General features: G+C 50.0%; 1 protein-coding gene across 1 annotated transcript in view; it reads left to right on the top strand.

Moving 5' to 3' along the window:
• Window positions 1-22,340, top strand: part of LAMA5 (laminin subunit alpha 5) — an 85,480-nt gene that overhangs the window by 19,830 nt on the left and 43,310 nt on the right. The window contains exons 3-6 of the mRNA XM_066198741.1: window positions 17,410-17,527; window positions 20,887-21,005; window positions 21,319-21,489; window positions 21,919-22,016. Coding sequence (XP_066054838.1) covers window positions 17,410-17,527; window positions 20,887-21,005; window positions 21,319-21,489; window positions 21,919-22,016 — 506 coding nt within the window. The remainder of the gene's footprint in view (window positions 1-17,409; window positions 17,528-20,886; window positions 21,006-21,318; window positions 21,490-21,918; window positions 22,017-22,340) is intronic.

The following is a 22,340-nucleotide window of genomic DNA, read 5'->3' as shown; positions in this document are numbered from 1 at the left end:
GTCCCCAGGGAAGGGGCAGCACCTCCATAGCTCACCCCACCTTTACCCCACTCTGGAGCCAGAGGTGCAGGTTTGGGCCATGACACCAGGCTGCATCTGCAGGTGCTGTTTTTGGGGGAAACCTGTGTAAAGTGAGTACACCTGGATGAGGTATGAATGCTGCTATGGTGCAGGCAGCTCTGTGGATGTGCTTATCCTTGGAATAATGTCTGGACAGTTGAGCAGCACTGCCAGTTTTGTGTTTGTAAGGCATCTGACCTTTCGTTTGCCAAGGCTTTCAACGAGTCAATTTACAGTCCTGGAAGGGACCACCCAGAGCATGGTTTTGTGGGGAGAAGGAAGGGAGGGAACTTTTCAAAGAGCGGAGGAGACAGAATTACTCCTGTGGCCTGTATATTGATTTCATGAACCGTGAGGCTCCGAGGCAGATGCCAGCCTGCCTTGCTGTGATCTTGGCAGAATGTGACCCGTGTCCCTCAGCAGCAGAGGAGTGGAGGCGATCACGTTTCCCCAGGCAGATCCGATTTCTGGAGGCTGTGAGGGTGATGTGCCCTGTGCCTGGGAACGGGGCTGGGAGGCATTGCAGGGGAGGCTTTGGCTGTGCCTGGCAGGCACACATCTAGTGCAGACACCCACCTCAGCAGCTCTGGAGACGATTGCCAAACTGGATTGCTCGTAGCTATGCTGTTTGCATGAATGGCTTTGCCTCCCCGCCTTTGAAGATGATGACTCTCTTTTGAAAACAGGAGATCAAGAATCTGTTCTCAAGACGTGTTGAAAGACACTATTTACAAATGTTTATCCTGGAAAATATTTATAAAGCTCCCCTTGGGAGCAGAGCCTTACAGTACAGTGGCCTCCTGTGGACTGAAGTACGGCTGTGTGCCTGCTGATGTGCCAGACCTGCTCAGGTTGGTGTCCTGCTGACATCCCACTTATTGCAGACCCCATGGTGTTTCCGTCACTGTTACACACAGGGTAATTTAGTGCTAAATTGCTCTCAAAGGGCTCTGCCTCTAGAAGAACTGCAAGTGTTAGCAAAGGGTAGAAGTTATTTGGCTGCTCGAAAGGTATCTTGGGACATCCACACCAATAAAAGATCAATCAAAGCTTCTTGTTGATCTCCTGGTGCTGTGATGTGCTACAACAATGCTACTGCCGTCTCCAAAGTGCCAGCCTCGTGTTCCTGGTTCTTGCTCCAAGGAGCAGCACAGATTCCAGATTTCATCAGCAGTGTGGGGTGACATGCCCTGTCCCTGCCTGAATCAGAGCCTGATCAAGATGAACTCCCTGTGCCCGTGGTGCTGATGGTTGCACACATGTCCAGTGAGGACATGCACTGGGTGTTCCAGGCATGCTGAGTTTGTAATCCCTTGTTTATGCTGTATCCATAACTAGTATGTGAGTTCCGGTCCTCTTCTTTTGCTGAGGGATAGTGAATCACCCCTGGTGATGTTATTTTCTGCGCAGGGAGTGGGGATAAGGACTTGGATTACTGCAGTGGGGAGACTGATCAGTTATCATGTCCCTACACTACCAGGAAGGAAACGTGAGATGACTGGGGTGTCGGCTTTGGTGCCAGCGTTGGAAAGGCTTTGGGGTTTATGTTCCCCACATCCCAATGTCAGCAGTGAGCCTTGGTGCGGCTCAGCGTTCCTGCCCTGCGTGCCTCAGTGTCCCCCGGGGCTGGGACAGGATGGGAGCGTGTTTGTGGCCTGGTGGCCCTGGGTCGGGTTGCCGAAAGGGGGAGAGGGCTGACAGGTGCACGGCCGGCGGCGCAGCTCCCTGTGCCCTGCAAATAAAAACCGCCGGGTTTGGAACTGGGTCAGGAGCATGACCTGAAACACACCGATGGACGGGCTCGAGGAGTTCTGGGCTGGGCTGCTTCCTCCTGTCCCTGGCTGCTGCCTCAGCCAGAAATTCGGTGTGAGAAACGTGAGCAGGTGGATTAGTGCTGCCCTGGCTCGGCGCTGGCTGAGCAGCAGCACTCACAGTGATGTGGTTTGCAGCTGGGCTTGCTCTTCTTGCTGTGCCAAACCCTTTGTGACCAGGGTGGCTGCAGGTGTGCTGAAAGCATCAGTCCTCAGCGAAGTGAAGCTGTTGCAGTTGGGCTGGACTTCTCTGTCAGCAGCAAGACCAGTTTTGGGTAGCCTTGGGGCAGGTCAGAGGGACGTGATGGGGCTTTATGGGGAGCTGTAAGGCTGCTGTGGATGTCTGAGCCGTGGGGATGGCTGGGCTGGAGAGCAGAGTGACCACACGTGTCTGCAGCGTGCGTTGTCTTAATGTGTTGTTTATTTGATGTGCTGTTTGTTCTGGCACAGCCCGGACGCATGCTGGGGTGGATAATGCTGCAGAACAGCGTGAGCTAACCCTGCTTCTCAAAGAGAAGTCTTGAATTTGCCCGGAGCATCTTTTCTCCCAGTGGCTGGTATGTGGCAGCCAGGGATTTAGGAAGGGAGGGGAATCACTTTGCCTGTCCCCAAGGCAGGGGATGGGGCACACTTAGTTTTTGGAAATGCCTTTGGTGTTCAGCGTAGCTGGAACAGACCTGGACAAAGGCCTCAGGCTTCAGTTGCCCCACAGTTGCAGGACACAGGGTGCATGGGGTGGGGCCTCTGGAAAGACTCTGGCTCTGGATTCTGCCTTCCCTCTTCCCTCACATCTTTTGCTGGTCCTTTGAAGGGTATTGGGTGCTTTCCACAGGCTCCGCTCCACAGGCAGCGCACAGGATATGGCCATGGTGGGGACAGCAGCCTGCCCCAGGGGGACTGCCCTGTGTCCCACCACACAGCAAGCCATCAATTTCCTGTTATTGGTTACAATAACACAGCGCCTGTTTAGAAGCAACCCGCATTAGCCCTCCCTCTGAAAGAATTCAAACCTGTCATGAAAGTTAGAGGAGAAGCATTTTCCCAGACATCTCATCCAAAGCGGAGCATTCCTGTTCTCGTCAGCTGCTCCTGCCTCTGGGAAGAGCACTCCGTGCATCCAGAGCAGGGATGTGCTGAGGTGTGGGGGCAAGGAGCACTGACCCGGGCAGTGCCCATCAGCAGGACCCTCTGTAGCGTGGAGCAGAGGCAGATTTGGGCAGCCTGGCAGCTTTAGGTGGTGATTCATGGCACAGGGCTTGCTTAGCAGGTAATGTATAACCCTGCAACATCATCAGTGTTGATCGCCTCCAGACCTCGGGGCGCACTCAGGGTGTGGAGATTAATGGTGTTAACAGGGCAAGGAGAGGAACGGGGGTCCTCTCCTCCTTTGGGAGGCTTTGTGTGAGGCTCTGGCCTGGGCAAAGCAGTGTTCTGCCTGCAGACACGTGTGCCAGTTGTTATTCCCTGTGTTCATGCTGGCACAGGCTGGAGGAGTTGGTCCCAGGGACAGTTTGAAGCTGAGGGAGTGGAGGGACTTCACTTGTCCTCCCAGGGGGTCCAGGGGCATGTCAGCATCACCCAGAGTGTATCAGCTGAAGTGATATGGGGTGGAGATGAAAAAACTCCCTGATATTTCAGTGGCTGATCGAAACCATACTGAAAATCTCTGCCAGCATGAGTTGCTGCATTTCATTAAATAAAAACAGCCTCTCTTCGTCCTCTTGGCGTTGAGCTGACAGGGGCAGACAAAAAGCCATGTTGTTGATACCACACTCACAATATGATCTTATCAGCCCCTGCCTGTAAATTGTGACCAAGTTTGATTCTTTCCTTGGATTGCCTTAGGAGCGTTCCTCTTCCCCAGAAATTAGTTTTCCAGATGCTTACTTTAAAGGGAAAAAAAAAAAAAAAAGTAGTTAGGGATTTTCTTTGGCCACCTTTCCAGCTTCCAGCTGTTAAGTGCTGGAAATGTGTTCTTCATTATGTCCGAGAGAGAAATGTTTCTTTCTTCCGATCAGGGAGGCAATAAATATTTCACAACATAATGTGCTGTGGACAAGTGAGTTAGTGTGGTTTGTTCTCTGGGCAGCAGCCCCGGTGGCTGCTGTGTGATGGACGGGGCAGGGATTCAGCTGTGCCCAGGCTGTGCTTGGTCACCTCAGTGGATTATAGATGCCATAACCAAATGTCTGGTTCTGCCTTCAGAGCCAAGCCCCGCAGCAGGAATCAGCAGCAATCCTTAGGAGCCCCTTTGCATTAACTTTCCAGTGCTGCTGCTTAAAGCCAAGACTTAAACCGGCCTCCTATGATTCCTTTCTCCTCATCTGACCCCAAAGCAGTTGAGTTCTGGGTTTTGAGCCTGATGAGCCAGCAATGGGGCTATTTTGGATTAAGAGGAGGAGGGGTGAATTCCAGCTTTGTGGATTACTCCATCCTCTGCCAGCGTTGGCTTTGGTCCTAGCAAGGATGCTCCAGCTTGCTTCTAATGGTCTTGGCCAGCATGGTCCAGGCACTTCCACAAATTAGAAAATTGCAGGATGTCATCCAGCACTCATTGCAGCTAATGTTAGGTAGTTAAGTTGCCAAAGTTTGGCACATACTTTCCTCTTTGGTCATGGGGTTAGAACAGATAAATTTGGGCATCTGCAAGAATTTCTGTCTGTAGTCACTGCATCCAGCTTGGAGGTGCCAAGGGATGGTGATGCCAGGAACAGCTGTGACAGTGTCCAGATCTGGGAGGATTTTCTTGGGAGAGATGGAGATGGGAGCTGTCATTGATGGTAACAGCAACCCATGACCTAAGCCATTGAAGTGGTGTTGTCATCAGGGTGCATCCACGAGGGAGTTCTGGGAGCAGAACAGCAGCAGTTCATACTGTAGATGATAATTCATAGTGTGGAAGGAAAAAATACCAAAAATGCTCTGGGCTGATTAAAATTCAAAGGAGTATGAGCCAGCATGAGCCCCAGCAGGGAGATGACTGAAGGAGCCAAGCTGGAAAATAGAACTGCAGTATTTCTCGGACAGGAAATGAAGGAGCAGCCCTGTGGGTGGGGGAAGGTGGTTGATTCACAGGGTTGGGAATTCTCCTGGGTCTCTGCTGTGATCCCTGTTCTGCACCTGGGATGGGTGGCTCACGTGCGGCCCGTGTGTCCTCTGGGGAATGTAAGGAGGCACATGGATCCAAATGGGAATGTTGGGCAAGTTACGCCCTGTAATGCAACTGTTGGTGCTGTAGTTGCCGTCTCTACAAAGCCTAACCTGGAGCCTAAATCACCTGTTGTTATTTAGGCTCTCTCCTGCCTGTGCACCTTGAAAAATTATTCCGTTCTTTTCGCTTCTCACATTTTCTTTGGCAACAGCCCGAACTAATGGGAAAGGCAGAATGGGACTTTTCAAATGTTCTAGACCTTTATTCCCAGTATGGGAAATGGTTTAAAATATCTGCTTTGGCCACAAAAACTGCAGCATATTTTCACTTAAAAATAACGTTTAATAAGATTTTTTCTAAACAGCTAATTAAAATACCAATAGAAGCAGGAGGGTATAAGCCAAGCATTAAGAAAAAACCCTTGAGGATAAAATGAGTTTGTGAGCAATTTGGTCTTGAACTCTGTGGGAATGGGACTAAATCTGTGAAGTCTTCCCGGATATCCCGACATAATTTGGAGCCCTAAAAATAGCCCAAAATGTGAATGGAACCGAGAATCTCTAAGCTGCTTTTCAGGAGATTTTTGGTGTAGTCCGAGTAGGTGAACACCCTGCAGCCCATCCAGGATTCAGGAACCCCTGATGAGTCAGCTGGGGGATTGCTAATTGGGTACTGCTCTTCATTAGCATCAGTCTTTGATGGATGGGGCTCCTGGGTTTGCTCCTTCAATGAGCAAATAGTGGTGGGGCACAGTGGCCTCTTTTGGAAATGTGAAGCGAGTTTAAAGGGCCCAATTAAGCAGGTCCCAGGGAGGGCAGTTCCACAGAAGACCACAGCCCTGCCTGCTGCCGGCTGTGCTGGCCCAGAGCCCACCCCAGTGATTTATTCCTGGACTCCAGGGCTGGGAGGAGATGCAGGCTATTGCACAAAGGTGCTTACGAGGGAGCTCTGCTCTGAAACAAAGCAGCCGATTTCCTCTCACCACGGACAAGCCTTATCTGGGGAGATTGTGCTGGTCTCCAGTGGAGCCTCTGGTGTCGTAACCGTGCTCTTCCTGGGCAGATAGGTTTGTGCAGAAATCCCCTAGCAGCAGCCTGGGGTCTGATGTGGCTGTGGCTGTCTGGGGGCTGCTGATGTCAGGCAGTTTGGGGCTTTTTTTGTTTTTGTGTTTTGTCATTTTGGGTTGGTTGTGGGTTTGTGTTTTGTTTTTTTTTTTTTTTTTGGAGGGTTTTTTTTGTTTGTTTGTTTGTTTTTTTAACTGGCAGATGAGAAGACCTACAGGACCTGTTGTAGAGAGGCTCAGCTCAGGTGTGTTTTGAGGCGTCTCATGGATGCCTGGCTGCTGTTCTGGGTCTGTGCAGATGTGTGGATCCTGCTGTGCTATCAGGAGAGGGCTGCCCACCATCAGGGATCTGTTTTGCTGGTCTGGCATGCGTGGGGATTTCTCCAGTAGTCATGCATGGATGTTGTCCAAGGAAAAGGTCTTCTCTGGGACATGTTCTCCTCAGCCAGACAGAGAAGGTTGTTTTCTCCAGCTCCTGGGAAACGCTTCTCAGTGCACTCTCACAAATACAACCGCAGGAATCAACTGCTTACAGGGTTGTTGTCCAGAAAGTTTGCAATGTGAGTGGTAGATAAGCTGCTTAGTCCATCCTAGTGAAGAATGGACCATAGTTTATATTCCTGGCATAAACATAACTGAGATGTGTTTGCCTTTTTCCCCTGTTCCTGTGATCCCAGTGGATGCTGCCTAGCTTGAGGTTATTGATGGGCTGCAGATAGGTTGGTGTGGGGGGATGTTGCAGTTACCCTGTCCTCATCAGCCAGGAGAGATTGTTTCTCCTCATCTCTTCATACAAAACCCCCTCCTGCCTCTCCAAGTGTGCTGGGCAGCAGGTTGATGAAGATTTTGGGCTGGTGTTTATATATATATAATTTTTTTTTAGCTCATTCATATTGTTCTGTGATGCTCTATGTTCTTTCTGAAGCTGGGGCAGGAAGAGGCTGGAGATAAGACAACAATGAAAGGCTGGAGTAAACCCTGCAAGCAGAGATAATGTACTTCAGAGAATATGGGTGAACTGGCAGACTGGAAAGTTCAAGGAAATGTGAACTTTTGGCCACTCAGGATGATTACTTTTCCCACCAACTGCTCTGCACAGCCTTGGTTTGTGAGGTACCTGAGACAGCTTTTAGTTTGGCTGGGACCACATCTTGGATACAAGTTCATGATGTTCGGAGTTGTATGACCTCATATCTATTACTTCACTTTTTTTTTTAAATTGGTTCCATTTAAAGGATTTTGCCCTTAATACCTGGCCTAAATCAAAAGGTTTCTCGTATACCTTCCTGAGCTTTTCCTCCCCTGCATTCTTGTTCCAGGAATCTGTCTTGTGATATCTGATACTTCTACAAGAAATTAATCACTGTGCATTTTGTCTTGATTTTGCACCCTCCCACCCCAGCTTGTTGGGAAGTTGGTATTTTATCATTAGGGTTTTGCTAACCCTGTGGAGAGAGGTCTCCTTCCTGTCTGCATTGCTGGTTTCTCTCTCTGAATGCCTGGGCTTGAGAGGTGTTGAAGGCAGAGGGATGATGGGGAGAAACACTGAGCTACAGGAACCGGTTGCAGGGTCACACTGGCTCCAGGGGGGTTTCAGACATGTTCAAACAAAAATCCTTTCTTGAAGGATGGTTTTGAAAATTGCTGAGTATTCCATCCCTCAGGACCTCGGCTCTCAGGTTGAACCCAAACTGAGAACCAGGCGGATTCCCTTCTTACCCTGCCAATTGCTTGAAATGCCCTTGGGGGTTCTATATTTGTAGGCTCCCCATCTTTATTGGGGTGTAATTCACCCACGGACACACTTTGATAAGTTTAGACATCGGCAGTACAGTGTAGGTGCCACATAAATTTGCCTCAGTACTCCCAAATCCTCAGCAGCCCACGCTGCTTCCATACAGAAATGGTGCAAAAACCGACGTCTCGGCTGTGCTGCTTTTTAATTGCAGAGGAGAAGAAATGAAGTGGTATGAAAGGTCAGACCAGATTTTTTAATGAGTTTGGAGGAAATTGAGGAATTTTGGCCCGTGCAGGCTGAAATTCCTGCTGGGTTGTGTGGGAGCTTCAGCTCGGGTGAGGCAGCTCCGCTCACAAATCCATCGAGGCTTTGCCCGGATTTTTATTTGTAAGGGCGCGAATGGCTTGCACCTTGCAGGGTGTGTTGTAAGAATGGGAATTGGAGGAGGTGTGAGAAAAACCCCTCTGCCTCCTTCCAGGCAGGCTCAGGGGGAAGGAGGAGAAGACCTGAGCACAGCAGAGGCTCTGAGCTCTGTCTGGGCGTGGGCTGAAGCTTCGTCACAGCTGTGCCCATACTTCTGGGTCTGGAATGTGCCATGGTTTAATGGTTTGGTTTCATCACATTCACTGCCAAAGTCACGGATTCCTCCTATATGTTTTAAAAGCAAACAATCCATGGCTGCAGACACTGTTCCCTGTGTGTCAGCACGCAGGCAGCTGGGGGAACACTTAAACCAAGTCAACGCAGAGCCTGTTAAATTATTCTCTGAGGAAATGAGAAAGATGAGTAGCAGCGACTGATGTACTCGGGGTGAAATCCTCTCACGGTGGTGATGTCATTGGCAGGTAGAGGAATGAACATGGACTTTGAATGGAATTCTTTTCCTTGTGCTCAAGGTCATGGTTTCTACCCTGTTAGGCTGCACATTGATAAACCAGAGGTACCAGGCAGGGCTGTCGTTACTGAAAGTATTACCGCTCTTGACTCGGAGCCCATTCCTCTCTGTCCCAGCTGCAGATACCTAGGGAGGCCTTACAGACAATATCTACAGCTGCTGGGACAGCTTGGCAGGAAGGAAGGGCCTGAACCTGGGCTCTTCTCCCAGCTGTGCTTGCTGTGCAGTGATGGCCAGTCACTGGGGAAGAGAAGAGGGACAGATTTGTCTCTAAATCTGGATTTTCTCCCCAAGAACTAATGGATGGATCAGGTTTTTTTAGCCACGTGGGGAGAGGCTGTGGCAGTGCCATCCTCTCCTTCATGTCTCCTATCTGTTGTTCAAGTCTTCTTCACTAAGCATCCAGCTGATGTCCTTGAAATACAGGTGTGAGATTGTTCCCTGAGCAAAGGCAGCACTGGGATCAGCCGCTCTTGAGGAGTGTTGTCCATGTGAACAGGGGCATTGGAGGATGATCCAGATGGACTTAAAAAGGTTCATTTCCAGATCAGTGTCATGCTGGAGCTCAGTGTGAGGTACTGAGCCCTTTATCCTGGGCACAGGCACTGGTCATCTCCTTCCAGGACGGAGATGTGTTCCTTGTGTAGAATTTGCCGTGGTAGAATGGGTCACTCCAAGGAGATTGTTTATTTCCTTTCCCAGTCTATCTGGCGTTAAAAGCTGAGTCAGTTCTTTCCCATTAGTTACAAAAAACCCCACTCTCCCAGTGTGAGGAGTGACAGCTCCCTGAAGAGACTCTGCTTCTTGCAGTCTCAAATAACTGCAGTCAGATGACATCCCTCAAGTCAGCCTTTTTCCTAGCAATTTCAGATTCAGGCTGCAAGCGCACACCAGTTAGTATTAGCAAGCTGGAATTCCCCGCTTTTTCTATTTATAGGAAGGCACTTTTTTTCTGTGTGTTCTGGGATTATGAGAGTTTCTGCTATGGTTTAGTTTTCATTTTGCTAAAATTAGTCTCAAACTCCTGCTTGTTAAGGGAGGATAATTAAGGCAGTGGACCCAAGACCCTTTGAAAATCAGCTTTGAGACCCCTGTGGGTTTTTTTTCTCTGTCATGAAGTAGGTGGCTGGATTTATTTGGTTGGCTGGAATAAATTCAGTTAAATTCCTCTAGAATACCAAGTCTCCTGGGACACCTGCTTAGTGCTCACCTGTCTGCATGAAGCTGCTTGCAGGAACTTTGGTTTTTTCACTTCTGCACAGTGGACAGCACAGCACATGGTTCTTCACAGTGAGGGCCATCAGAGCACTTTGTGTTTCTGTAAAAAAGGTTTGTTTGTTTTTTTTTTTTTCTTCCTTTGTGTCGCTTTTTTCCTTATCCCTCTTCTCATGTAATACTATATTCTACTGGGAGGAAGACCCTGGTATGAACTGCTACTAATCCTGCCAGCTAATTATTAATTCACCTGTTTTCCCGGAACACACCACTAAAAAAATCCCACAAACCCCACACATTCCCAGAAGCTTCCTAGAAGCATTTAACCATCAAGGACAATTGACACCTCAAGGTAAATAGTCTGAGAACCTGAAATCCTGAATGTGGTTATAGTGTCTTATCTCTGCAGCACCAGGAAGTTTTAAGGGCCTCTTTACAGCCACCTCTGTGCTGGGTTTCTGATGGTGTTTGCAGGAGGATTAAATCAACTGGAGAGGGTGGGCGTCCTTGTTGTGGGGGGAACCTGACCCTTTACACATTCTCTGGCCTCAGTCAACTCCTGGGCTGAGCTGGCCTTGCAGACCAGAGCTTGTACCCCTTTACAGGGTGCCCAAGGACAGGGGAGTCCTCTTAGCCATTCCCTGAGGGTGTGAGAGCTCAAGTTTGGGCTAAAAGACAAATATTTAAGTCTTGTCTTTAATGGGTTACTTAACACTTTGCCCAGCAAGCTAGCAAGTTGCAGAGGCCATCTCAGTCAAGTGCAGGGAATCTCCTACTGCGCAGTGAGAGGCTGGTGTGGGCAAAGTCCTTCTCTGTAAGGCACTGAGGCCTCATCCCGAGGAATTCCAGCCATCCCCCTCTGTCCTGACCAGTTTTGCTCTGCCATGATGCCTCTGGATACCCAGGTCTGGCTGCAGTGTCCTTTGGGTGGCTGTTGGGCACACACAAAGGGCTGATCTGCCTTCAGAGGGGACCCCACTTGCTGGGCTTTAACAGGATTGTGTTGGACCACGTACAGGTTGCTGTGCCAGCACCCCTGAACCCTGCACCTGTAGCTGTGTGGCATTTGCTGTTTGCAGCTCCAGGTGGGCAGGGATTTACCGGGCTGTTCCTCTGTGCCTCTCCTTAGTGCCAGCTGGCTGAACCTGCTGTGAATCAGGCTCTTGCTGCTGCCCTGTTGGAGGTCATTTCTAAAACTTGGCTATCCAGATCTTCTGCGCTGTGCAGGCCACAAGTGATGGCTCTGCTCTGCCCTGCCCTGTGCCAAGAGCTGCAGATTTAGTCCCCCAAGGATTTTTGGCAGGAGGTGTGTGTGGCACTGGCAGGGGAAGGACAACTTGTGCAGGAGGATGCTGCGAAGATAAAGCAGTGCTGTGTGTGAAATCGGTGGACGAGCCAAATCCTTCTCAGAACTGGTGTTTAAAGAAAAAAAATCCTTTGTGGAAAATGCTCCATCAGCTGTTCACCTAAGCCAAGCTGCTTAGGAAGGGAACAGGCACTGTTTAGAAAATAACATCATAAAGTATTGGGTTGCTACTGCTGCTTGTTATGACACTGAGCAGGTTTCATGCTGGCCGGTAGCTCTGAAGCTGTGGTTTCATGGAGAGTGTTTTCTTTGTTCTCTCTCAATAAAACTCCAGAGTTTTGGGAGAAAAACTTGAAAACAGGTTGATGCAAAATTGAGTCTCAGTGCTCACTTCTCTCCCCAGCCCTACCGAGGTGTTTAATAGCTGCCACTTTGCACCTCTGTCCTTCCCCCGTGGTGAAAGGGATGGGTGGTTGTTCCTAAAACGTGGCTGTCAAAATCTTGAGATTTAGATATTTGAGATTAAACCTTCTCATTTGGAACCTGTAATCTTCCCTGAATAACTTGGAAATACATAATTTTTGGGAGTGAGGATTTGAGACACAGACACACAAGAACAAGCCAGGAGTTGCTGTGAGGAAAAGAGCAAAACGGGGGCAAAGCGTATTTCAGTGCACGCCCCTCTTTCAAACACTGACTTTTGTGCTTTTATATGTGGGGTTTGTTTGCTCTCAGGCACTTGAGTATTTTATGAAAAAAATGACTGCATAAAAAGCCGTGCCCACTTGGAGGGGAAGCACCTTTGTTTGCTGCCTGGAAGGGTTGAAGTAGTTCTTGTGAGATTGAAAGTAAAATGTAGGCGCACACTAAATGTGAGAGGTTTTATTAAAGGATTTTAATGGATGTGCTGGGGAGAAATAAATCTGCTGCAGGACCACAGAAGCTCAGCAGGGGGACAGTCAGTTGTTAATGAGTAAATTCACTGCTTCCATGAGAATAAATGATTACAGGCAAAGGATGCAAAAGGGGCAGATCACTGACCTAGAGAAATTCAAAGTGAGTCAGAAGCTCTCTGCCTTTCCGGGGCTTTTCCACCTCCTGCATATTTGTTGGTGGGGATAAAAGGTGCACAAAAAGGCACCTTTTTAGCTTTAGCTGCTGCCAGTGATGTGGTGCCAGCTCTGCTGAGCGTTTCCAAGGCTGATTCCTGGCAGCTGAGCAGCCACTCGCCCGGGCTGTGGACGGAGGTGACCTGTGCTCCCAGAGAGCTGTTTTTCCCTGGCACTGTGGATTGATAACCCCATCCAGGCTCTGGCATCTCCACGTTTCCCAGGTGGGCTTGTGGCTGCAATGACGGACCAGGCACTGCCTGGGGGATGGATGGGCTTGGGAAGGAGTAAAATAATTTGATTTTTGAAACTGGGGAAAAACAAATTAATACTTCCCCACACTTTCCATAGCAGTTATTTTTCTGCTTTCCCTGCTTCTAGGTTTTGCAGATGTCTGGAGCTGCTGTGCAGTGACCCAGACTGGGGTGCTGAACACCCCAAAATGCTGCAGGTGCCTGCTGAGGGTGTCCTGCAGCCCTTTGCTGTGCATATCCAGGAAGCCTCATGTGCCCCTAAACAGTGGGAGTTATTTGCCCCGGCATTGAGCTGCACCTGCTCAGCAGGTCCATCCTACTGTCCCAGGAAATCCCAAGCAGGGATGAGCAGTGCTGGTAATGCCATACACTCCACAGGGGGATGGAGCAGTGCTTAGGGAGAGGTGAACTGCTTTGTTTTTACATGGTGCTGTTTTCATAAGTCAGCGCCAAAGGTAATAAATCTGTCCTGTGGAAAATGAGCGAGTGGTTTACTGTGTAAACTCCTCCTGAGGGGTCTGGGGCCAGGGGCAGAGCTGGGTTTAGCTCCCAGCCAGCACAGCCTGCTCAGATCTTTTAATCTCAGAACCAAAAAGAGCCCCTCTTGCTGTAGGTGAAGAAGTAGTTGTCAATATTGCAACAATGTGAAGATTTAGTTTGGTTATTCAATGTTTTCCTGTGGCTTTGAGGTGCCTTGGAGTATCAGTGAGACTTGCCCACAACTTCCTCACCAAAGGATACACAGGATACAAACCTGGTGCAGCTTGTTGTCTTCTTCCCACATGTACCTCCCAGAGCTGGAAAAGTGGAATCAGTGTCTTGAGGAAAGGAGTAGAGAAGTAATGTGTGAGTTTGCCATCATGTGCTGCTTACACCGGAGGATGGATGAACAAATGGACAGAGAAAGTGCTGCTCCAAAACCAGCTGAGTTTCTCTTGGCTCTCTGGAATCTGTGTTTACTCTTTAAGTCTTTGCACTGTCACACTGGGCAGTAATCAGGGTTATATTTTAATGGTATTTCAGTGCTGGATAAAGCTGCCCACCATCTAAAGACACAAATGGATGGAGTGTGGGACACAGAGGCATTGCCCTCCTCTCCATCTTCCCCTCCTGGCTCCATCCTTCCAGGCACTGGGGCAGCTGCAAGTGATTGTTGCTAAGGAAACTTGCTTCAAAACCACTAACAGCAACATCAACTACATGTAGAGATGTTACTATTTTCAAAGAAATCTGGTTGCTAATTAAAGTAGTGTCAGAATTTCCTGGCTGGAAGGTCGTTTTACGAAATTCCAGAGGCTGGTCAAAGGTTGAGCTGTACCTGGCATGTTTTCAGAGGTAGGGAAAATAAGGGATCTGCCTGCCTGGAGACAAGTGTGAGCATCAAGTCTGGTGTTTCACCTCTTTTCTCCATGAAGAAGGGAAAAAACCCGGTCCAAAGTGGCTGGGAACATAGAGGTTTTTATTCATCTGACTGATAATAGGAGCTAAATAAAGGCTTTGGAAAAAAACCCAACCATTTCCCTTGCAATATTGGTTGGGCAGAACTGTACTGGAACTAAACATGGAATGAAAAGTCTGGCTTTTCTGCCAGCTCTATTTTTAGAGCTACTGCTCCATCTTTGCCTCTGAGTTTTCTCAGCAGATGCACTGGAAACAGGCAATTTGGGTTATTTTTTCTGGCCAGGCTGTGATACTCTGCAAGATAAGGATGTTGGATGGAGGGGCGGGGGACTCGCCAGACTAGACAAAAATCCCCCTGAATACCAGGACATGGGTCTTGTTCCAGGTTTGGGGTTTACTGTGGTCACAGGCTCCTGAATATTTTCTGTGCTCCATTAGGAATGACCCTTCCATACTGGAGGAGGAGTGGTTGCGCAGTGTTGGCTGGCTTTTTTGTGTCCCAAGATTGCAGTCACAACCGGAATAAAACTCAGCAGCAGGAACAGCACACAGCTACAGATGGATTTGGGTATGGAGAGAGGAACTGTGTTTGGCTTTGACAGCAAATACCTGCCCTGTCTTTCAGCTGGGGTATTGCAGATGATGCAGACGTTTGCAGCAAGAACCCAGATGTTCTTGTGCTTTCCTGTGAAAAGCAGGAATGGAAGGTAAAAGGTGTGCTAGCCCTGGTCTTGGTCATCAAACCCCGCCAGTGAGGCTGGGATTGGCCTTTCAGAGAACTCCCAGCAGGCATGGACACAGTTTTATCCGCAGTGCCCTCTGTGTGTGTGTGTGTGTCCCATGTCTCAGAGTGTATGAACCCACCTCCGCCTCTTCTCTCAGCCGGAGAGGGCTCAGAGGGGTCCGGAGCCTGTGGCTGCCCGACCCTCCCCCGGGCCATTTACACCAGAGCTTACACCCAGCACCGCTGAGGTTTTCTTCTGGCTGTTGTTTTCACTCACTGAGCCCGAGGCTTGGGTTTGTGTCACCTTTCACTGTTTGGGCAGAAGCTGCACCAGTTTGCCTGCGTGGTAATCCATGTGCCCCAGAGGGAGGGGACTTCTGAGAACCAGAGGCACGAGAGGAGTTGGACTCCAGGACCTTAATTAAGAACACTTTGTTCCAGCATAAAGCTGAACAAAGATGAGGACCCCCTAGAAATTCTGTGGGATTTACTGGCAGTAAATTCATTACTGGCTTTGCAAAAAGAAAATCTGAAGAGAGGGATGCACCTGACGTTTCTAAATTTGTGCTTGTGGTTGCTGTTCATTCAGAGCAGAGAATCCCCTATGCCTGAGGTCAGAACATTTACAGGTATCTTTGAGCCGCAGGGAATTCTGTCCAGCTACAGGCAGTGCTAGATTCCAGCAGGAGCATTTATTTATTCCCTGCAGAATAAAGCTGGAGGAGGGTTTAGAGATAGGGAAGGTGTAGCTTCACAGGCTGGTGTTCAGCCCTGTTCCCATGCCAAGAGGCAGATGTTGAGCTGTGAGAACTGGTCCTGCAGAGAAAGCAGCTGCCTGATCTGAAGCCTCTTGGGCTTCACAATCAAATAACAGCTCTGCAGGCAGAAAAAAACTGCTCCTCGAAAAAAAAGCTTAGTCTTGTATGCCTTGACAACATGTATCTTGCAGAGGGGAACCAGGGCAGGATTGAGGTCTGTTTTCCCTCAGTTTTTGAAAAGGATGCCTGTTTCCCCCTTGGCTGAGCTTGAAAGTCTTTTGGCAGCAGAGAACTGAGTTGGGTGACCACTCTGGTTTCTTTATTCTGGATGGCACCAGTCCTTAGCAGTGCAAACCCTGAGAGTGGTGACAAATCCTCTTGCCCATTCTCAACTAGAGAACAGCCTCTCACCTGCTGTGCTTGATGTCCATGTGGATTTCCCAGCTGGATTTGGTTCACTCCTCCCTGAGCATCTCTCTCAAGCCCCCTTAGTCTACACCCAGGTGTGCTTTCAGGTGTCACCAGCCTGCAGTGGGAACCAGACCAGTCCCCCTGGTAAGTGGAGGAGAGGCTGCCCCAGAGCCAGAGGAGCATTTGGGAGCATCCTGAGGAGCTTTTTGCCTGAATGTCCTGCTGAGGGGGGAACGGAGCTGGTGCCAGTCCTCCGGGCTGCCCACATCCTTGCTCCATACCTGCACACCAGCACTCAGACCACTTGTCTGACTGACCCCAGCAAGATGTGTGCTTTATAGGTGGCTTGGTAGATATAAATACCTCTTTCTTGTTTCTTCTGCCCTTTGCTTGCCTAATCTGTGGATTGTCAGGGCTGTTTTGGAGGCCTGTTATTATTAATGTGTGTCCTGTGGCTCAGCAATGTGTGTGGCCGGGGCAGGGCTGAGGTGCTGGCTGCTGTTCTGGCTCCTGCCTGGCTGAGATGGGCACAGAGCCCTCCTTCTCCTCCCCTTGCAGAAATGTCCCTCTGCATACTTGTCAGTCTTTAGGGGGTTATGTGCTCATACAGCCCCAGCTCTGCATGAGGAGGGACTCCTGGGCTATAAATCTGTGCCTTTCAAGCACTAAACTCCCTTTTGGGTTGTTTTTGACATTAGGAATTTCCTCTGATAAGAGAACTTTATTTGCCTTTAAATATCACTTTGTGACAGGATGATGGAGTGGGGATTCTTGGAGCGAGCCTGTGCCAGCCGGGGAAGGGAAATTCTGCTGGGGCTTTTGTTTCTCTCTAGCACTGACATTGTAGCTCTTTAAAGACTAGGTTTATTTTATACTTGGCAGGAGTGTGTGTGCACATGTCAGTGTCCAGACAAATGGGAGCAGCCCAGTGTCGGGGCTGTGCTGGAGCCAAGTGGGTCTCCTGCTCTCCCCTCCCTGTGGCACCTGGGGAAGAGGAGCTGTGCGCTGGGGTTTTTCTGGAACAGGCTTCAAAACACAGGTTGTGTTGGTGAAGCAGGGCTGGTGTGTGGAATGCCTTAAAAAAGCAGAAGGAAGGATTCTGTGGGACTGTCTGCAAGGTACAGTTGGATGTTCCCTGGCTGGCCGGCCAGTGTGTCACCTGTTACCCCAAGAGCAGCCCAAAAGCCAAGTCCCCAGGGCAGCATTGTAGCTGGTTTGCAATGCAGCCTGCTCAGGGTAAGCCTGAGGTGTTTCCCAGCACAACCTGAGTAGAGCCACAAAGTCTGAGCTGTGTTTGCGTTCAGTGGGAGCTGAGCTCCCTAATCTGCCTCTCTGCAGCAGCCGTGTTGTATCAGCATCCCTTTAGATACGGAGGATTTCCCTCCACAGGCTGCTTGTGAGCAGCAGGAGCTGCAAAGTGCCAGCTCACTTACTGCACTTGGATCCCATGAAGTTCCCTCTGCTTTTCAGGATGCTTCAAGCAGCCAACTAACTCTGTGTTCCTTTCTTTCAGCTCTTCCACGTAGCCTATGTCCTGATCAAGTTTGCCAATTCCCCTCGTCCTGACCTCTGGGTGCTGGAGCGATCAACTGATTTTGGCCTCACCTACGAGCCCTGGCAGTATTTTGCCTGTGAGTATGACAGGGGGCTGCAGCTCAGTGCCAGGTAGTGAGGCTGTGGTGAAGATAACTCTCTGCAAGTACAGGGTTGGGTTTGGAGCTGTTCCTGTGTCTTTGCTGTGATGCAGCACACATCTTCTGTTTCGTCTGCCCAATAGGGCTGCAAGAGTTGAAGGTTAAATGCTCCTCAGGACAGCAGAACAATTTTGCTCTCTGGTACTAAATGCATTTTTTGAAACACTGCCGTGATGGGTATGGGGGTGCCAAAGTTGGCACCAGTGTCTGCAGCTGGGTGTTGTTGATGTAGGTCTGAAGGTGAGATTTCTTATCTCCTCCCTGCCCTCCTCTTTCTGTCTCTTCCCTGTACCATCCCAGACTGTATTCCAGCTCCTCCAGAAGCCAAGCAGCAGCTTGCTTCCAAGTGGCTGCTATCACGGAAAAGTCTGGATGCAGAAAACATTCCCTTGTGCTTATCAGTACCGGAGATTGGATCCAGCCTGTGCAGGGCAGGCAACTGCTGTCCTGCTGCTGTGCAAGGTGGGGTCGGAGACAGCTGGCTGGAAGGGAGATCCAGTCTGTGCGTTTGGCTTCCCAATTCTCTGATTAAAACCTTAAGAAACAGCTGGTTCTACGAAACTCTTCTCCCAGAGGGTCTGTGGGGTAGCCGGATGCCGAGGAACTTGTTAACCACCAGCTCCTCCCAGAAGCAGCAGCAGTAATTGGGAGAAGATGTGAGTTAAGATCTACAGCCAGAACTTAAAACCTGGCAAGAGAGGACTTGGGAGCACTTAGAGGCCTTGCCCTGGGCTGTCCCTAAAGGCTCATATTTCTGGCTTACCTGTCAGGCTGTGCTTTGGTTTTCTGGCCTCTTCTTGTGCAAGAAAGAGCTGCAGATGTGTTACCACTGTGTTGCCTTAGGAGTGGTAGCTCCTCTCTGGGGCGGATGTTTTTCTCTCTGCTGTGTGCTGGTAGGGAATTACTGCTGTCAAATTCCTGCTTTGCTTTTTTCTGTCTTCTCTGAGAATTTCTCTGCCAGCTCTGAAACCTCTCTTGGGGCTCATTACAGTCGTGTTCCTGCACGGTCTGGAGATGCACAGGGAGCTCTTGCCCCACTGGCATGTTCCTGGGTGTAGTGGCAGTGCTGTAACATCTGGAGTCCCCTTCCCTCCCAAAGCATCCGGCCCTGTTACCGCTGCCCTGGAGAAGTGACATGCAGTGACACAGCCCAGTGGAAAATTCCCATGGAAATAAAGAGGTGGCTGCTCCAAAACCTGCCAGATCTGCGAGCACAAGAAGTCCTCTGCAGAGGTTTATTTTTATCGTGGGGAATTCTGTAGGTGGTCTAATAAAAACACTGCCAGGTCAGAACCAGGGTTAAAAGCAGCTGCCAGAAATGCAGGGTTTCTTCAGGGCTGCCAGTGAGCCTTGCCAGGGCTGTGGCACTGTCCACCCTGGCTCAGTGCTGTCCCTCGAGCTGCTCATCACAGGAGGTGCCAAGGTACTTTCGGGCTTTAGCTCTGTGGGAGGAGGGAGAAGTGACTGCTGGCTCTGTCCTTGTCTGTTTCCTTAAAGCACTGTTGGAGTTTAAGGCCAATGGGTTGCTCTGTTTTAGCTCAGAATGCCCAGCTTCTGGCTCACATGGTGGTGCAGGTTTTGCAATAACAGGAGGAGTTCTTTGGTTTTCCTGAGTAGCTCCTTGGGCTGAGCATCCTGTCTCCATGCAGCCATGGCCGTGCTCTGGAAATCAATCATCTTTAGCCAGTGGTGACCGGTTCCTTGCCTGGGGCTTTAAAAATAAATTGCCTTTAAAAAAGCACCTGGTGAAGCAAACCTTGGCGGCCAGAGACCTGATGTTAAGTATTTCCACATCTTCCTGTGGATGCAACTGAGCTCTTGCTGTTGCCAAAACAGTGTTTCCTGGAGCAAGGCCACATTCTGGAGACAAGGTGTGGATGGGTGCAAGCCAGAGGTGAAGACAGGGAGGCAGAAATTCTCTGCTGCTCCTTTGCTGTTCCTTCTGCCTGGCTCAGCCTACCCATGCAGCACATGGAGTGGGGGATCTGCCTTCTGGAGGCACATTGAGACAGATTTTGGAGGATTGTTCCTGTGAATTGGGTTAACGTTTCCCCCTCAGTTTCCTGTGTGAGCTGAGCAGCGCTGGCAGGAACAGGAGGTTGTGTTGGCTGCCTTTTCTTCCTTTCCCCCCCCATGGAAACACCCTCAGGAGCACTGCAGGGACGTTCACTTCAGCACGCTCTGCTGTGAGCTCCTGGCATAGGTGGAAAGGGAGTGGGAAGGAGCAGCAGCCTTTGCCCGGGCTCTCCTGAGGGAACAGTTCCTGAGAGTAGCACTGTGTGGGTTTTTGCATGGGTAGGTGGTGGAGCTCACCACCCTGCACAGTCAGGCCCTGAGCTGCCCCAGCAGGGGTTTGGTTGGCACAGGGATGTCACACATCCTGGAGACAAGACTGCTGGACTTGCAGGAGCAGTCATACTGGGAAGCCAGACCATTCCTGTAGCTGCAAGGAGAGCATTGGCATTCATTCAGTGCTCCCAGAGCAGGCCACCAAGCCAGCAGAGTGGCTGCCTGGTGATGCCTGTTCCCTGGCTTTATCCAGCCTTGCATTGCCACTTAGTGGCAGGAGCCCTCCTTTGCTGTCCCCAAGGAGTGGTTCTTGTTGGCTTTGGCATTTCTGGTTTGTGGCAGTGGTTTAAGAGCAGAGTTCAGAGTAAAGATGTGAGGAGGGGACCTACAGTGTTCGGGAGAGGCAGAGCAATGGCATGCAGGATGTCTGCTTGTCCACCTTGCCTGTTGGGAGATGTCCCAGCAGTGACTGTGGCTTGTGGTTGCTCCTCTTGTGGGTTCTGTGCTGGCTTTGGGACTGACCCAGGAAGTTTAGGAGCCGCTTGAAATGATGGTGCAGCTCCTACATCAGGAGCAGAGCCCTGGCAGCAAAGAGCCCTTCTGCAGTTCAGTGGGAGCAGTGTAGCAAATCCACTGCCAGCAGGGCAACAGATTGAGACCAGAGTTAGATCTCAGGCTGGTTAAAGGGTGAGCTTAATGCCAAGATTGAGGGGTGGGTTTCTCTGCAGGTGGTGGCAGTAGGTACAGTGGCTATTCTGACCTTTCTCATTTACTGCAGGGAGGTGATTTGGGGGCTTTTCTGCCTGTTACTGTTAGAGTGACACCCTCCCTTAGTGGAGGTTATGTATTTAGCCATGACAAAGTTAATGATACTAGGCAATCTCTACGTGGTAAATGCTTAACAAAGATTGTACACCCATCTCTCCTGTGGTCAGCGTGGGAAAACCCACAGAGGGCTGGGAATTGTTCCTTTTCTCTTACTGCTCTCATCTCTGGTTGATGAACAGCCTCCAAGAGGGACTGCATTGAGAAGTTTGGCCAGCACACTGTGGACCGTATCACCAGGGATGACCATGCCATCTGCACCACCGAGTACTCCCGGATCGTGCCTTTGGAAAACGGGGAGGTGAGCAGTTCCCTGTGTCCATCCCCTGGAGTTTCCAGGGTTACTCAGTGGCTGTTGGTACTCCTGTTAACAGGCTCCCTCTCGATTTTTGGATACCGCTTGAAGTATTCAGTTAAACCAAATGAGGTTGACAGAGCACTGATCCAGTCGTCTGGGTGACGGGATTACACAGACTTGTTCTCACAGATTCACAGAACGGTTTGGGTTGGAACTACCCAGTTCCAGCTCGCTGCCATGAGCAGATTCACCTTCCACTAGACCAGGTTGCTCAACACCCAATCCAACCTGGCCTTTTCCCTCCTCCCTTTCACAGATTGTTGTCTCTCTGGTGAACGGGCGCCCAGGAGCCATGAACTTCTCCTACTCTCCCCTCCTGCGGAATTTCACCAAAGCCACCAACATCCGACTGCGCTTCCTGCAGACAAACACCCTGCTGGGGCACCTGATGGGCAAAGCTCTGAGGGACCCCACGGTCACAAGGAGGGTAAGGCAGGCCTTGATACCCTTTGCTGGTGAGGTGGAGCTGTTTGAGGGCTGTGTAAGCCACTTCTGGAGAGGGGACGCCCTGGGTGTTGCCTGTGGGGATTTTCTCTGTCTTGCACCCCCTGAAGCTGAAGGCATCTCCTGTGGCTGGAGCTGGAGGCTGCTTGGGAAGACACCAACAACGTGAAACTGGGAAACACCTCTTGGTGTCACGTGTGGCTGTGCTGGGAGCCCCCCACTCATAGCTAATGGGCTCTGTTAGAGGTGGTGGATCTTAACCATAGGCAGATGCTGCAGCCTGCAATGTCACTGTAAGGGAAATACCCCAACACATCATTTTACTGGATGAAGTCCTGCTGAATCTTGAGCAGAATGGTTACGAATCTGATCTGTAAGAATAGTAATGGCCAACTTTTCTTGTGCTTTCCAGTATTACTACAGCATCAAGGATATCAGCATCGGCGGGCGCTGTGTCTGCCACGGCCACGCAGACGTCTGCGATGCCAAAGACCCCAACGACCCGTACAGGTACCTTCTGCAAAATCCCAATTCTGTCTGAGGGCATTTGAATTGCTGTTCTAAGAATGAAAGGTGTTACCAGTGTTAGCTGTGTCCTGTCCTGAGCTTGTGATGGTGCCATCACTGCTGTTCGTGTCTCTGCCTTGAGAAAGAAGCAGAAACTGCTCCAGACAAAGTAGCAAAAGTCACATGTTTTGTCGGACTGTTTTTCAGCCAGATCAGCTCCCTGGTCAAGTTTCCCTGTCCCCAAGTTTTCTGTCCCACTGGTACAGAGTGTGAGAATGAGAAGGAGGGATACTGATGTAGAACAGGAAGGTTTCCCATCAAAGTCCT

Source organism: Chamaea fasciata, unplaced genomic scaffold (assembly GCF_029207755.1).
Source record: "Chamaea fasciata isolate MVZ Bird 193981 ecotype frontalis unplaced genomic scaffold, bChaFas1.0.hap1 SCAF_17, whole genome shotgun sequence".
Taxonomy (NCBI): domain Eukaryota; kingdom Metazoa; phylum Chordata; class Aves; order Passeriformes; family Sylviidae; genus Chamaea; species Chamaea fasciata.
The sequence above is the reverse complement of the archived record's forward strand: the minus strand, read 5'-3'. Positions and strand labels throughout refer to the sequence as shown.